Here is a 16,783-nt window from a genome sequence, read left to right as displayed (position 1 = left end):
TAAATCTGACCCTAAAGAAATAAACTCATTTTGATGCATCTACAGGTGAAACACAATTGAAAATGGACCTGATAAATGATTAACTTTATGAAATGAACAAATTTTCCTTGCACCTAAGTATATTTAATAAAACAGGAAAACTCTTTAAATACATATATATGCTACAGCCATCTTAAAGTAATATTTATGTATTTATTCTTTATGAAATGCAAAAAGTGTACTAGATACTTTATAGATAGGTATGAAGACAAGGTCCCTGCCTTAATAAGCTTATAATCTAAATGAACTATGGTTATTTTGGGGCCATGAGGTTTTATTTGCTGTTAATACTTCATTGTCCCCGATATTTAACTGTATACTGTTAATAGTTTTCCCAAAAATGATGGTCAGAGCCTTCTCCCATCAAAATCAATAGCAAAGCTCCCATTAGCTTCAACAGGGCAGGATAAATACCTGAATGCACAGGCAAATTCATTCTTTTGCCTTCATTGCTGTCAAGCTGCAGTCTTATCCTTTGACATCAGCAGAGCTTCTTGAGTGAATTACAGCTTGGTTTTAACACAAAAAGCATTTATTACCCTCTATTTATTATGAGTGGAGATTCTTCTTTGATTGGCGGTAAAAAAACAAAGAAGATTAACAAGCTCTATTTTGGACATTTGCTACTAGGTTCAATATTCTTTTGTTTAACACAGAGACTGAATTTTCTGGTTTATTTGGAGACTGAACAAGAAAATATTGAATCAGTTCATGATTTTAAAATGAAAAATGTATACTTCATAATCCAATGATAGACGGAGGAAGAAATAGAAATACCCATCATGGTTAGAGCTGGTCACAACTTTTGAAATGATTTTTTTTAATGCTGATTTGTCAAAACCAAAATTAGTCATGAAACATGGTCGGATTCAATTAATTTCCAAACTTGGAAAAAAAAAAAAGTCAAGAGAAAAAGGTGTGAAATTGTTGAAATATTTAGTTTCAATGATTTCAAAATAAAAAATTCCAGTTTTCTGGTTTGAAAAAACTTTTTGTTTTGGAATTTAAACTAATAAAAAATGAAAAAAGCTTAAAAAATAAAAGGGTCAAAACTGAAACAAAACATTTTAGCTGAACCCTCCCTCCCCAAAAATCAGTTTTAGGTCATGAATATTTTTGAGATTTTGACTTTTCATCCTGGTTTGTGATAGGAAAACATTTTAAGCTCTTGAAAATATTTGCAAGATGGGAAAATCATTTCCTGGCCAGCTCTGATTATGATACCAATTTGGCAAAACATTTTGGCACATGATTTTTTTCTGGAGTCCTCTTCTTTGATTCCTGTCCATCAGATCAACAGCAATCATGGGGCTGTATGAAGTCTGCCTACCACTTTCTATCTTGTAACAGTTTCATGGCTTTGTTCATCTTTAAGCCTTTTTGTTCCATATCATTCTTCACCATGTCTATCTAATGCACACTCAAGTCTTCCTCTGTTTCTTGTTCTTTGCAGTTTGGTGTGTATCACCATGTATGGTGTAATTTCTGGGTCCATTCTTGGCACATGTCCAAAACATTGCAGTTGTCTTTCTTTTATTTTCTGTAACAGCCTTATTTTTTGCCCTAGCTGGTTTCTTATCTCTTCATTTTTTATTTTCTGTGGTCTCGAAACTCTCAGTATTGTCCTCAGCCAGTTCATATCTGTAATCAAAATCTTTTGTTCCTCAGTTTTCCACATACTCCAGCATTCCAATCTATACAGAAGTATTGGCATGACAGTTGTCTCATGTATGCTGCTTTTTGTTTTTAGCAAAATGTTTTTAGCCTTGTCATAAGTAGATAGGTAAGGTAAGGGTTAAGTTTCTTTTACCTGGAAAGGGTAACCAAACACCTGACCAGAGGACCAATCAGAGAACTGGATTGTTTAAAGTCAGGGGCGGGAATTTGTATACTCGGGGTCTTTTTTGTTTTCTCGGCTGTGAGTAAACAAGGTTTCCTCCTAACTCCTTCTTATTTCAAATATTATACCAAAAGTCTGTGAGTACAAAGGAACCCCCAAAGCAATTCGGCTATGAGGAGCTTTGGGTTGTACGAATAGATGTGGATGGCTGTGTCTTTTGTTGTTTTCTCGGCTGTGAGTTAACAAGCTTTCTCCTAACTGCATCTTATCTCCAAGTTTCTCCTACACATCTGTGAGTACAAAGGAACCCCCAAGCAACTCGGCTATGAGGAGCTTTGGGTTGTATTTACATGTATGTGGATTGGTTGGACTGGTTTAATTGGGCTATCTTTTAAATCAGACTGTTTCTTCATATTTTCTTATAAGCAAGAGCCTGTATTGAGTTTCTTAATGCAAGATTATTGTTTATATTTTCCTTCTTTTTTTTCTATAAAGTTTTCTTTTTAAACCTTGTGAAAGTTTCTTTTTCTAGTGAGGCAGAGAAAGTGAAACCTCTGTATCAGGTACCTGTCTCCCTCACGGGAAGGCAGGCACGGGGAAAGGCAAAGCCAAGCTGTTGGTATTTTGCATCTCAATTGTCCTGAGGGTAGAGAACGCTTATCTCTTGGGAAGCAGAGAAACCGGTTTCTTGATACTTGCAGGCTAGACCCAGAGACAAGCCTGGGAAGGAGGGGGGAAGGGGTTTTCTCCCCTGCTTTTAGCATCCAAGGGAGGGTGGGGGACACCAGAGAGAAGAAAGCGGGGGGTCAGGCTCCATTAATTCCTGACCTGGTGGCAGCCTATCAGATCTAAGCTGGAGATTAAGCTTAGAGAACTTCATGCTAGTACTTCATATTTGAACTCTAATGTTCAAATTGAGGATTAATACTACGACAAGCCTTCCAGATTTTGCAGGTTTCCAAATGCAGTAGCAGCTAAACTAATTCTTTTTATGTCATTTTAACAATTCCCATTCTTCAGTACTATTCTTCCAAGGTGCACCATTTTTACATGTGTTCTATCCTTTCCCTCTGAGTTTAATTTCACCTCTTTCTTTTGTCTTTCAATTTTCGTAATTTGTGTCTTCACTGAGCTGATCTTCAATCCAGATTTTCTGCTTTCCCAATCTACCTTATCAGTTATTCTCTGTAAATCTTCCTTGGTCAATGCTGTGAGATCAATATTGTCTGTAAATCTAAGATTATGATCTGTCCTACCACATAATATGACTTCTCCTGTTTCATCTGTCAGTGCTACAGCCATTACTGCTTCCTTCACCAAGTTGAATGAATCTGGTGGTAGTATGCATCCTTGTTTCACTCTTATGGTCATCCTGCAGCATTCCATTCACTTCTTGTCTACTCTTACCACACTCACTGATTTGCTGTAGATGTCTTCCAACAACTTGATCAAATTTTTGGGGATGCCATATATTCTCATAACTTGCCATAACCTTTTCTGCCAATGTTGTAAAAAAACCTGTCTGAAGTATATAAAGTTGTTCTATGTACTTCTCTGATAATTGTCCTCTCACATGTAACTGATCTATTGTACTTCATCCTGGTCTAAATCCAGCTTGTTCCTCGGCAATTGCTATTTCCATATACCTCTTCACTCTCCTCTGCAACATCTTGGTGAATTCTTTTCCCGGCGTGCTTAATAAGCTGATTGCTCTCCTTTTTAATAGATCAGTACTGTTATTGCTTTCTCTCATTTGCTCAGCACTTGCTCTTTTTTGTAAATCTTCTTGAATAGCTTGTGCATTGCCTTTACCATAGGTTCCCCACCTGCATGCTGCAGCTATGGCGTTATGTTGTCACTTCCTGGCACCTTTTTTCTTTTCAAACTTCCTATTGAGATCTTTCCTTTTTCTTCTAAGAACTCTGGCATCTGCTCTCCCTCATCAGTTCTCCAGGACTGTTTCATCTACTGTGTTCTGCACAGTTTATAGCTCTTCAAAATATTATTTCCTTCACTTATTCTTTACTTGTTCATCTTCAGTTATTTGTCTGAATTTGTCTTTCACTGCTGCATTTCTCTTCATGCGTTCTTCTGCTTTTCTACCTTGTTCACTTATCTGGTTATTTCTCTCTCTCCCAGTCCCACTTCACTTTCTGCTTTCTTTCTCTGGTCAGGCTGTTGTACTCAGCTCTTATGTCCTCCTTTTATTCTCATTCATCTTATTACACTTGTCACTCAGCTACAGCACTTCATCCATTGTCCACCTTGGTTTCTTCATTTGGGCCTTGTAGCCCAGCACTTGTTCAACTGCTCTGAAAATCCCATTTTTAAACTGTCCCATGTCTCTTCAATGTTCATTTCTTCTTTCACCAGATCAGTGATCTTTTTCCACATCTTCTTTGTATTCTTTCCTGAAATCTGGGTCTTTCAGTTTGTCCCCTTCATAGATCTTAGTTCTTGGCACTTTTTTTGATTGCTTTCAGCCTCAACCTTATTGATACCAGCACTAACTTATGATCTGATTCAATATTGACTGCAATGATCTGTGCAGCAACACACTTGATTTCCATCCGTGATTCACAAATACAAATTCTACCATGCATTTCATTTACCCATCAGCAGATATTAATGTCCACTTCCTCTGCACCTTTCTTTGTTGAAATAGCATGTTTGTTATCACTAGGTTGTTGCTTAAGCAGAAATTTAGTACCCTTTCTCCTCGTTCGTTTTCTACCCCTAGTTCATGCATGCGTATTACGCTAGCCCAGGCATTCCAGTCCAATCCCAGTGTTGCCTTAAAATGTCCCATCACCAATAACTTGTCTTAAAACTTCCTGTATTGTTTTCTTTACATTGTTATAAATTTTGTCAATTTCTTTGGGTTCTGCTACTGTCAGCACGTATACTTGTACTGTTGTAACTGCACCAGATTTGATTCTGAATCTCTCCTTCACCATACAAGGAGATATTGGGTTAAATGTCATAAAAGCCTGGCTTGCCTTCAGTTTTCAGAACCAATGCAAGTCCATCCTGGTGTCCACCATCATCTTTTCCCGATGTCAATATCCTATGTTCATCATGGTAGAATTTTCCTTTACCATCCCACCTTGTTTTGCATAGACCGATTGATTTCCCACTAATATCTTTTCAACTCATGCATCATTACTGCAAGTGCCTCAGCCTGGTATAATCTTACATCATGTAATTCCATGTTATGTTTGTATTTGTTCTGTTCACTTACTTTTTGACCTGACCTCACTTTATGATCGGTGAAAGTGGCCTTTGTTTCGCCAGGTGATGACCAAGCCAGTCATTTTCCAGTCTTCATTCTGTTTCTGTGGTCCAATATTTGCCATGTGTTCAACCTTGACACCTTGGCTTTGTGGTTGACCAGTCATGTATATTGTAATCTGTCTACAACACTGCTTTAAGCTATCCACTAGCTTGCTCTGGCACCATTTCCGCCAATGTTTGTACTTTCAAAATTGCTGGCTTCACCAAAGTGTGTGTGTGTGTGTGTTAGCTGTTCAGCAGCTGTGTGGAACAATCTACCATGTACAATCTTTTTAGTATGTGACGCAAATGTCTTTTTAGTATGAGGAAAGAGCAGCAGTGCACTTGGCCAGTCAGCCATTCTTTGCTGGTGTGTGGCTGGTGAAATCAAATGGATATGTTACACCAGTTATGACTGACTGCAGACTAAGGCGTACAAATTTATCAGGGGCTGACTGTTGCATTGACTAAGCTGTCCTTTCTGTATAGCCTACCTGGTGTAATGGATGAAATGAGATTCTAAGAAGACTAAAATGGACAAACACGCACACAGTACACTAGCTATTAATTTACAAAACTAGCTACTAGCAAAATAAAGCCACCAATGATGGATGACAGAGTTGAGTTATTTGTGCCCTTTTCGGTCCAACTTTCCATACTCCCTTAAGTATCTGCCTGCTGCACATTACTCCAAGAGCAAAATACAGTTTGCCTTTTACATATTTTAAGTCAAAACTTTAATGATAGGATATTCCTGCAGTGGAACTAATTCATCCATGATATGTAGCTGCGCTGACTTCAGTGGGGTTACACCAAGCATGGATTTGGCCTAATGTGTTTTAAAGCTGTGTTTATAATATATCTGAATCCCTTGGACCATTAATCTTTAAAGTTTCCCATTCATGCCCATAAATACATTAACTAACAGCTCTTCCTAGCTATCTTGATTATGCAGGTCACATACAGGTTGCTATAGTAACCCTGCAAGCCACATATAGATATATATATATATATAAACACACACACACATACTCCCTGATTAATGTTCAGAGCGGGTAAATCATTGGATTAGGCCCTTGGCTTGCCCTGCATCAGAGAGAGCTTTGAAAGCTAAGACTTTGTGTGGTTGTTCATGTGGGACGTGGTACTAATTACAAAGGTGCCATTCACTGAAGAGTCCTAGTGTTATGACACATTATTTTAGTTTGTTGCAGTATACAGTTATATGTCCTTGGAAGATGATCCTAAAATTCACCTCAGGAGTGAACTTGACTTCAGGGAAGTAGATATTGTTTGGGTATATTTGACCAAGAAAGGATGTTTTTTTTGAGGCAAAGATAAGTCCACTAAATTATTGGACAAAAGGCTACACTGACTACCGATGAGATACCAAACTACAGGAAGTTAAATGCAGTACCAGTAGAGGGCCAGATAGTTTCCTCCTATATGAAAACCTGCTCTGAGCAAGGTTAGACAAACTAGTGATTAAAATGCAGGCACCTTTTTCTATCTAGCACTTAAATTATTGTTACTCCATTGAGGGAGCTGTAGCAATTGTAACATCGATGGGAAATTTTAAGGAAAATAATTTAATGTAGACACATCTGAATTGTACTTCCATTTGGAATTTCAGAGTGACACTGCTCCGCAATGAAATAACTCTCAAGTGTAAGCCAGCTAAAGGAAACAGAGTTAAAATTGTTCTCTCTTGTGAACCTTTTTGACATCTTCTGTTTTACAAAGAAACCATTTCATTTCTTTAAAAGGATCCCAGCTCTCTTCTTTGTGTGATACCCTGAAAAGCCAGATCATTTTTGCTACCTGCTTTGTTGAGACTGTCAACCAGCTCTCTGAGAGTGTCTAGTACTATATTGGCTGCGTTTTACATTTAGGAGGGGGGGAAAGGACCCTGCATCAGAAATTCAGCTTGTATTGTTTTCCTTCCCTCCAAGTACAAAGGATGTTTTGTTTGTGCTCAGGATCCTGCTAAAAAGTTTGGCTCTGAAATTAACTCTGCCTTGAGAATGTTGAAATGGGTAGAGCACATGGCCTGAGGCTGTTGGATGCTAAATTCCCCTCACCATTGCTGTCTTTCACATACTAAAAGGAATTTTGTACTATGTGGTACATTGTTCCTCACAGCTGCTGAACAGCTAACAAAAAAGCACACACTTTTGCTGAAGCCTGGATAGGAATGATTTCATGATCCCGTTGAATATAAAAGCCTTGAGAGAAAGTACTTTCCCTATATTTTCATCTCTTTTTTTAAAGCTGGTTTTAAGAAATGGCTGTTTATGTTTGTTTGTTCATCCAAGTTTTTGTTATTTTTTAATAAGACTGTAAGCTTCAGAGCTGGTCAGAAAAATTCCGCTGAAACTAAGTTTCAGCAGGAAGTTGGTGAAAAGTGGAATTATGAACTCCCCACTTCCTGTTGTTTCCAAACAGCTCCAGCCAACATCCCAGATACTGCATGCAGAGATGAATAAAGGAACTAGTCCAACACCTATTGAATTGATAGATATTTTCCCATTAACTTCAATATGAGAAGGATTGGGCCATAAACTCTGTTGATAAAAGATGTGATCTTGAAAATCCCTTACTCAGGCTGGAATTAAACTATTTGCATCCAGTCTAGTTAAATGAATAAGTATTCACAGGATCTGATTTATGTTCATTTGTTGATTTATTGTCTCTCTTAGATAGGTAGATAGACAGATAGATATAGATGAGAGAGGGAGTTGTCGTGTACATTACCTTTATGTAAAAATTGTTTCTTACGTAGATGTGTAGAGCAAAGACTCAGAAGTGCTGAATACCTATCAAAATCTGTCACAGAGTAAGAAAGAGAGACATCCACCCATACATTGGGATACATAAATGCAAGAATTCATACTATTTGAATAACTGAAATAGCAGATATATGCTTAAATCATTTGCAATTAATGGTGGTAGGTGGGGATGTCACTCATTTAAAGGCACACTCATTTCCACCCACAAAAGACAATGGTTCATATATTTTGAAGCAAATGAAGAATGTGTAACTTCTCCAAAACATGTGTAAGCATTTCAGTGCATTGACAGCACACTGGAAGCTCTCTGGTGTCATTCTTAATAAATTCCATAGCACTGAATTTGAAAAAAGACAAAGGATTTGCAAGGATAATTGGGCATAAGCTGGAAATCCAAAATCCTCAGCAACTTTTTAAATCAAGAGAAGGTATGGGGTGCAGAGTTCAGAGTTAATGGGTTATGACTGTTTCCTTCCAGTTTTTGGGCTAAAATGGTTTAGTGATCTGACCTTTTTGCTCTGCTGTCTGTTACCACAATTTCAAAAGCTGTCTTGGGATTAAAACTTTGGAGAGATTAGTTAGCTTGATGATCACAGATGCGTGTACATGAAAGCAAGAAATAAACCAAACTACAATTTGTCACATCATTCTACATCTGCTGGGAATCCTATCACTTTAACTAGTTGCTATATGTCAGTGCTCCTATGAGACTTGAGGAAACAGAGAAGAAAATTATAATTGTTTAAAAAAATATTTAAAATTTTCTCATACATGAAGTGCAAAGTTTATTTTTCCAGTATGTTCTCCCCATCAAGCTCTGATTGATATTTCAGTATTGTTTGCTTACAATATTGTTACTCTGTTGGGGGTAAAGAAGATTTGAATGGTCTTTTCTGTTCTGCAGAATATCAAGGGAGATGCGATATATTTAATGAGGGGTATGGAATAGATAGTGCATCACAATCTCTAATCTGAGGCCTTCAATCTCTAAAAAGAGCCATCTGTTAACTTTAAAAAGCACTTGCATTGATAATTTATATTTTCATTTTTCATTTTCTATATTTCTATTTAGGTTGGATTTTCCCTATATAAACACTGTAATGGTTTTCTCAGGAGATGCATACTGAAACTTAATGTTAAGCTTCCTGATTACATTACTGTGATACAATTTATGCTTCTGGTATCTTCCAAACAGAAGGAAACAGGATCAAGTATGTGTAACACATATTGGTACTTATGCAGGTCGAGAGAGAGAGGTTTTTTCAGTTTTTCCTTTTCAAATATTGCTATCTGCATGAAAGTGTTGGCTGATCGACCGCATACAGGTCTCTGACCTTGATTTTCATGAGTGTGGTCATATTTCATCTCAAATGAAGAATAAATTTAAGTCAAAGAAGGAAATTATTTGATGATTAATACTACTCCTTTTCAGGTCCACAAGGGGGGCGGGGAGAGATAAGGTAGCACTCAAAATCAGCAAATGGGAATGTGAAAGGTCTTTGCCCCTTTACGCATCTGTGTAGGAGTAGAGATAGGACCTGAAGTGGTAAGCTACCATGCAGATGATTATGCCTAGTCTCAATTTTATTAATTAAATCAATCGAACCTTATGAACTGTGAATATTTCACATTTAACATCAGTGCTGTTGTTACCCAGCAGCAAATGTGTCCCATACAGTATGCCATACTTAGCAGCTTGCAATAAAGGTCCTTCACTCGTGGGACAGAGACCACCCATTACCTCTCTTCACAAAGCCAGCCATCAGGATTGGGCTTCGTACCAAAATCTCATACTCTTGCCTCTTCTTCATAGTCAGAATTATGGCACTGATGATGGGTGCTTCTGTCTATGCTGGAAGTTGAAATCCAACGCCTTGTCTCAATCCTCACTGCTTTGATCACTCTCAGTCTTATACTAGGGACTGGAGTGAGTTAAATTGCCCCAGCTAGTGTCCCTGTACTTCACTGGATTCCTGCTATAGGGTTGCCAGAGATTAACTTGGACAGACACTCCTTGAACCCCAGTGGGTTAACCACAAACAATTTCAAGCCTCTAGGGATGTACATTGCACCCACATCAGAGTTGTACACTCCAGCCTTATGAGAGATTAGGGAGTTCATCCTTTGTACCTTATGATTGCCTCTCACCAGCTTCCCAGTGCACATTGCTATCTGCTTGTTAGCCTCTTCTCTGGACCAATCAGCTCTGTCAGTTCTAGCAGTTCCCCTCCAAACCCACCTTAAATGCATTTCAGTCCGTATTTAAGTGAGTTGTGGGGACAGCTATGTGGCTGGCCAAAGCCCTTAACCTTGATCTACAAACTAACTGTGTTGCTAAATCCAGATGATTTTCTTCCCCATGCATTATTAAAACATGTTATGCTAAACTGAAGCATCAAGGAGTGGAGCCAGAGACATTCATTAATCTCTCAGCATACCCCTTATCCTGTATTGTGTGGGCTAGGGTATTTCACTTAAACTCTGTGTTTCAGCTTCCAGATCTGTAAAACGGAGATAATATTTACCCTAATAACCTCATAGAGGTGTTGTGAGGCAATCAGTTAGGGCACAATTATGTCCTTGTCCTATTTAGCCAAGCTGGGAAGTGAGGGGGAATACCGTATCTGGTCTGCTATGAAGCACAGACATGGCTCTCCAAGTATTCCCCACTGTGAGCAAGCAGGGGGAGGGGGAGATTGTGCAGACAGAAGTAGGAAGCGGACAAAACCATGGCTCTGCCTCCTCCTACTTCCTGGCCTGAGAAGCTGGCCAGATGTGAGCAGAAACAAAGCTGTGCCTTCTTCAAGGGCTGCTATAGCTTCACTTATCCATCTGTGGAACAAGAAATGGCAGTGTGTGTCCTGGAGCCATTCCTAGGGTGGGTATTGTGTATGCACTGCCTCTTGCTCAGGGCTGGGCCCGAAGGTATGAACTAGTCCTTAGTGTCCGTGAAGTGCACATGCAATAACAACATTGCTGTTTAATTAAATTCTGCTTTTTCTGTGGTTGATTATATTCCTTCTCTGATTTCATATTGTCACAGTGTCATTAAGCCTGATTAAATGTTTCCATTACTTGCTGTGGCATTGTATTACGTATAATAGAAATATGCATTTTGGAGCCCTTATGTATATAATTTACTTTGGAGAAAACCTAAACTTGCTTGACTGTTTGTCTGTTTCTTTAAAGGTGAATGGAAGGCAAGGTTTAGCTCCATTGTCTTCCTTGAAGAAATTAATTTTGGATGACCAAAGAAACTAAAGAAAATACAGTGAAGGTACAGCACCCAAGGTATCTGCATGGATTATTTATATGAAATAGCTTGCTAACATGCAAAGCTGCATGGGGAAATCAGTGCAGAGTTGCAATTTGCTTTATTCTTTCCATTAATTGTTTCTGCTGTTGCGGTTGATAAAGATAGTATGTATCTTACATCAGTATGATTGTGATTCTGAACTACATTTGCTCCTTCATTTCTATATCTAAAGTCAAGGATTAACTGTTACACTAAATGTGCCAAGAAAGGTTAAAACCGAGATTTTCTTTTTCGCTTTGTGGGTTTCCCTAGAAACAAGAAAACAGCGAAAGTAAGGTCAGAAAAGCAGCTCCATACCAAGTCATTGCTTCAAGTTTGTCAGTCTCAGCTTAGGAGAACTGGATAAATGAAACTGCCAAGGAATCCAACTCTTAGCTAATTTTGGCAGGTATTTGATTTGTAAAAATAAAGTATGCTGTGTTTGTTTATTCTGGTAAAAAGAATCAGTGGGAATAGTTTACTGCAAAGACTCACTGTGTCAGGAAAGCATAAAAATAATGTTCTTTCATCCTGGCATATTTTCCTAAGTAGCTTTACACTATCACCATCTGACTATCAGTTGTCTGAATCTCAGGACTTTATTCCCTCCATCTTTCATATACTGTATAACAGCCAGCACTCTTCATATTAGAATGCTGATCTCCTTTTTGGTTATGGTCACAATATTTTCAAAGCATTTAATTCATTTTTCAAAAGATGAAAATGCGGTTTTTCAAAACTTAGGTTTTAATGTTAGTGTAAAGGTCATTCCTAAAGGTTAATTGCTTTATAAATAGCCAGATTGACAACACATAAGAAATGGAGGGAACAATCTGCTTACTATATGCCAAGTCAGGGGAAAGCTATGAAAACAGACTCTAGAAAATGTTGTTCTTGCCTGGGATTAGTTATAAAACTGTTTGCAAGAGTTTATTGCCAAAAAAACTGTCACTTTCTAGTACTTTGGGCCAAATTGTACAAGTCATGTGAATACAGATCTCTACTTCTCTTTCCAAAGCACTTCACCAGAAGTGAGAGGAGAGTTTTCAGGATCAGTCTCTTTAACTGAAGGTCACAGATGTCACGTGATCAAGCTGTTCATTCTAAAACTTGGCTAGCCCACAGAGTCATTCTTGTTGACGCTATGGCTGCCTGCAGCAAAGAACTTGAAGGGAGCTAAGACTTCATGGCCAAAGGAGTCTTTCCATGTCCCCCCAGCTCCTTTGTTACTTGAATGGGAAAGTTGAATCTACCAGATAGAATCCTATTCTTGTGTCTGGCTGAGCAGTGCTCATCAGAAAATAGGTGTGGGGGCACAACATGGTCCTTTGTTCTCTAACTGTGGCCTGACCTGGGTCAGGTAGACTCCAGATCTACATTTACAGCAGTCTCAGGACCATCCTAACTTATGTCTAACTATTCACATTCCCAAGAGGACACTTAGACATGAATAATCAGAGTTCAGAGGTTGTCCATTCACACCCACTTTTCCCTGGGTTGTACCCCATCCATCTGGGGCTACAAATGGGTTGGCATAGAGTCACTGATTAGCCCCATACGTCACCTAGGGATTTCTGATGTAATGTGAGAATTCCATAGTGTCCAGATCCATGGGCTTTCACTGCTCCTTTGTGTTGGTGGAATGTTGCTCAGGGAGAGTATGGTGGATTCTAGAGCAGGGTTTCTCAAACTGTGGTCTGTGGACCCCTGGGGGTCTGCAAGGGTACTCCAGGGGAGTCTAAGAGTCATGTCTGGGGCCGCCGGCCCGGCTGATCAACTCCTCCCTCTCCCTCCCAGTGCCTCCTGCACTCTGGGGAACAGCTGTTCAGTGACATGCAGGAGGTGCTGGGAGGGAGCGGGAGGAGTGGGGATGGAGTACGCTCAGGGGAGGGGTGGAAAGAGGCAGGAAAGAGGCATGTCAGGGGTGTGACCTTGGGGGAAAGGATGGAGTGGGGGCAGGGCCTGGGGCTGAGTGGGGGATTTAGGGGACCATGAAAATTTTTAAAATAAAATGTGGGTCCTTGGGTTGCTAAAATTAGAGAAACACTGTTCTAGAGTCAATCCTGCAGGCTTTTGCATGTGACTATGTAAAATGTCTTTAAATACATTTAGGTGATCTGCCATCCAAAGAGCTACTCTTTCTCTGCTGGTATGACAAGCCCCTTATTAAATATTTGTTTCCCATGTAGGTACTTTCTGACTGTGATCAAGTCACCTCTTAAGCTTGTCTTTGTTAAGCTAAATAATGTGGCAAACCTCCATCACCTCGTCACCCACAGTGTTTCTCTCTCCGGTGGTTGGGGAGTGGACCTGGAGTAAATCAGTCCTACTTTGGATGTTTTTAATTCTTTGCTTTGGTTTATTTTTCAGTATTTACAATGTGGGCCTCAGGATAGGCCTGAGTGGTTCTTCTAAGCAAAAACAAACTCACAGTACAAAAGATATACATTTGCTTGCCCTCTCCCCAGAGCGCCAACTTATTACACTGGCTTCTGGTTGCCAGCCCTTCCCCAAACAGAAGTAAACTGGATTACTTCCCCTATGGGGCAAAGACCAGCCTTCCACCTAGGAGAAGCCTTTTCTCCCTGCTACAGCTTGTTTCTCATCCCTCCTCCCTCTCTCTCACTAGAAGAGAAGTTTTTAAAGGTCACCAGCAGCCCTTAATTGGGCTCACGTATCTAATTAATCTGAGGTAACATTTTTGCAGTTCACAGGGAAAAAGGTCTTCACCTTTCTAGCGCTGATATACCTGTGTTCCACCACTCTCTTATAGCTGTCTGGTCTGACTTTGTCACATAAGATTGTTCTCTTTGAGTATATCAGTATAAGGCATGGCTCTTCTCTGAACCTTCTCCAATTTATCAAAATCCTCTAGAATTGTAGCTGTATAAAGTCATAGATTTTAAAGCCAGATGGGGCCATTAGATCATCCATAATGACCTCTTGTATAACACAGGTCATAAAATTTCACCCAGTTACCCTAGTATTGAAGGGTAACTGGGTGACCCAATTGGTAACCCAATAACTTGTATTTGGCTTTTCAGAAAGGCATCTAATCATGATTTGAAGCCATCAAGGGATGGAGAACCCACTACTTTCCTTAATAGATGTTTCCAATGTTAAATCACCCTCACTGCTAAGAAATTGTGCCTTATTTCCAGTTTGAATTTATCTGGCTTTAACTTCCAGCCATTGGTTCTTGTTTTGCATTTCTCCACTGAAGAGTCCTTCAGTACTCAGGTTTCAGAGTAGCAGCGATGTTAGTCTGTATCCATAAAAAGAACAGGAGTACTTGTGGCACCTTAGAGACTAACAAATTTATTTGAGCATACGCTTTCATGGGCTACAGCCCACTTCATCAGATGCATAGAATGGAACATATAAGAAGAGTATATATACACATACACAGAAGGTGCCATGCCAGCTCTAAAAGGCTAGTTAATTAAGATGACTTGTCATCAGAGGAAGAAAACTTTTGTAGTGATAAATCAAGATGGTCAATTGCAGATAGTTGACAAGAGATCACTGTCCACCTTCAGTACTCAGTATTTTCTCCCCATGAAGGTACTTATATACTGTAATCAAGTCACCTCTCAATCTTCTTTTTGATCAATTAAACAGATTGACCTCTTGAAATCTCTCACGGTAAGACGTTTTCCTAGCCCTCAAATAACTTGTGTGGCTCATTTCTGCACCATCTCCAATTTGTGCTGGGAATTGCAGAAACGTAAAGTAAAATACTGCCAGTGTCTTGAAAATTTCACAGTCCAGAAGAAAAACTATAGTAAGTTTAGCCGACATCAATAAAAACGCAGTATTTGCCACATGGCAACAACTCTATTTCCTGTTGTAAATATCAGATGTTACCATGGTTACTGCAGGTACTTGGAGTATTGAATGTTGTGGTTTCAGTGGTTCCCACTGAACGAAATATCCGGGATATGAAGGCATAGATGATCAGGGACCCAGTTTTATTGCAGTAGTATCAGAATATTCCTGCTTATTTCTTATTTGGGGTAGATAGCCAGATGCATCACTGTTACATAAGCCTGCTGGCCAGACTGCAGAGCTTTGTGCTGATAGGAATATGAGACGTGTAAGTCTCTTTCAACCTAGCAGAAGTGAAGCTAACATCTAGTTAGGTGGTGGTAGCTGCTCTGCTGCTGCTGTTATTGTTGTGCAGATATACACAGAGTTATGCAGATACATTTTAAAAAGATTGTGTCTCTGCCCTGAAGAGTTTACAATCTAAAATTAAACAAAAATAACGAGGCAGAGGGGAGGGATCCTTAGGAAGGGAATAAGGAGAAGGCAATATGAAAGTGAAAATATAATCTGGTAGGTAATAAGAGTTCTGTTCATCTATAGGATCTGAGTTTGCAACGTGCTGCACACCAGCAATATCTGTACACAGTAGCCCCATACTAAGGCCTGGTCTACACTACGCATTTAAACCGATTTTAGCAGCGTTAAACTGATTTAACGCTGTACCCGTCCACACTATGAGGCCCTTTGTATCGATATAAAGGGCTCTTTAAATTGGTTTCTGTACTCTCCCCAACGAGAAGAGTAGCACTAAAATCGGTATTACCATATCGGATTAGGGTTAGTATGGCTGCAAATCGACGGTATTGGCCTCCGGTCGGTATCCACAGTGCACCACTGTGACTGCTCTGGACAGCAATCTGAACTCGGATGCGCTGGCCAGGTAAACAGGAAAAGCCCCGTGAACTTTTGTATTTCATTTCCTGTTTGCCCAGCGTGGAGCTTTGATCCGCATGGGTGGCGATACAGTCCCAAATCCAAAAAGAGCTCCAGCAGGGACTGTACGGGAGATACTGGATCTGATCGCTGTATGGGGAGACAACTCTGTTCTATCAGAGCTCTGTTACAGAAGACGAAATGCCAAAGCATTTGAAAAAAATCTCCAGGTACAACAGTGCTGGTGACAAAGCGTAACGGAAAGCAAAGAATCAAATGACGCTCATGGTGGGGTGGAGGGAGGGAGGGGGTACTGAGGACTCCAGCTATCCCACAGGTCCACAGCAGTCTCAAAAAAAAACATTCTTGGCTGATCTCCCAAAGTGCTGTGGGTCAACACATTGCTCGGCGTGGTCAGGGTTACCTCGACAATTTTACTCCCTCCGCCCCCACGTGCAAAGAAAAGGGAAAAAAACATCTCTTGGACTTCTTTGAATGTCCACCCTATGTCTTACTGAATTGCTTGCTGGTAGACGCAATTTGCTGCGCACGTTGAAGAGCGTATCCCTCCTCTCCCCTCCCTGTGGAGATGGTTGCAGTAGGACTGCTAGCTGTCCTGGTCATGAGCCCGTGAATGCTCCTGGCTCGGCCTCAGGTGAGGCTGGCCTGGGCGCCTGGTAAATATAGAATGATTCCCGTCAATTCCCAGCAGATGGTACAAGACGCTGGTAACCGTCTCAGTGCATTTAAGGGCAACTGGGGGGCTGAGCTCCATCAGCCCCCCCTGTACCGGTGTTAGAAAGATGTTCTGTAGTCCTGGACTATCATAGCAGCGGGATCCGGGCT

General features: G+C 40.0%; 1 protein-coding gene across 3 annotated transcripts in view; it reads left to right on the top strand.

The window, feature by feature from the left end:
* Positions 1–11,232, top strand: part of C5H4orf50 (chromosome 5 C4orf50 homolog) — a 101,469-nt gene extending 90,237 nt beyond the window's left edge. For all 3 annotated transcript variants that reach the window (XM_032791973.2, XM_075066601.1, XM_032791972.2), the window contains one exon: positions 11,131–11,232. In XM_032791973.2, the coding sequence (XP_032647864.2) occupies positions 11,131–11,202 (72 nt within the window). In that variant the 3' untranslated portion in view covers positions 11,203–11,232. The remainder of the gene's footprint in view (positions 1–11,130) is intronic.
* Positions 11,233–16,783: the final 5,551 nt, after the last annotated feature.

This window comes from Chelonoidis abingdonii, chromosome 5 (assembly GCF_003597395.2).
Source record: "Chelonoidis abingdonii isolate Lonesome George chromosome 5, CheloAbing_2.0, whole genome shotgun sequence".
Taxonomy (NCBI): domain Eukaryota; kingdom Metazoa; phylum Chordata; order Testudines; family Testudinidae; genus Chelonoidis; species Chelonoidis abingdonii.
The sequence above is the reverse complement of the archived record's forward strand: the minus strand, read 5'-3'. Positions and strand labels throughout refer to the sequence as shown.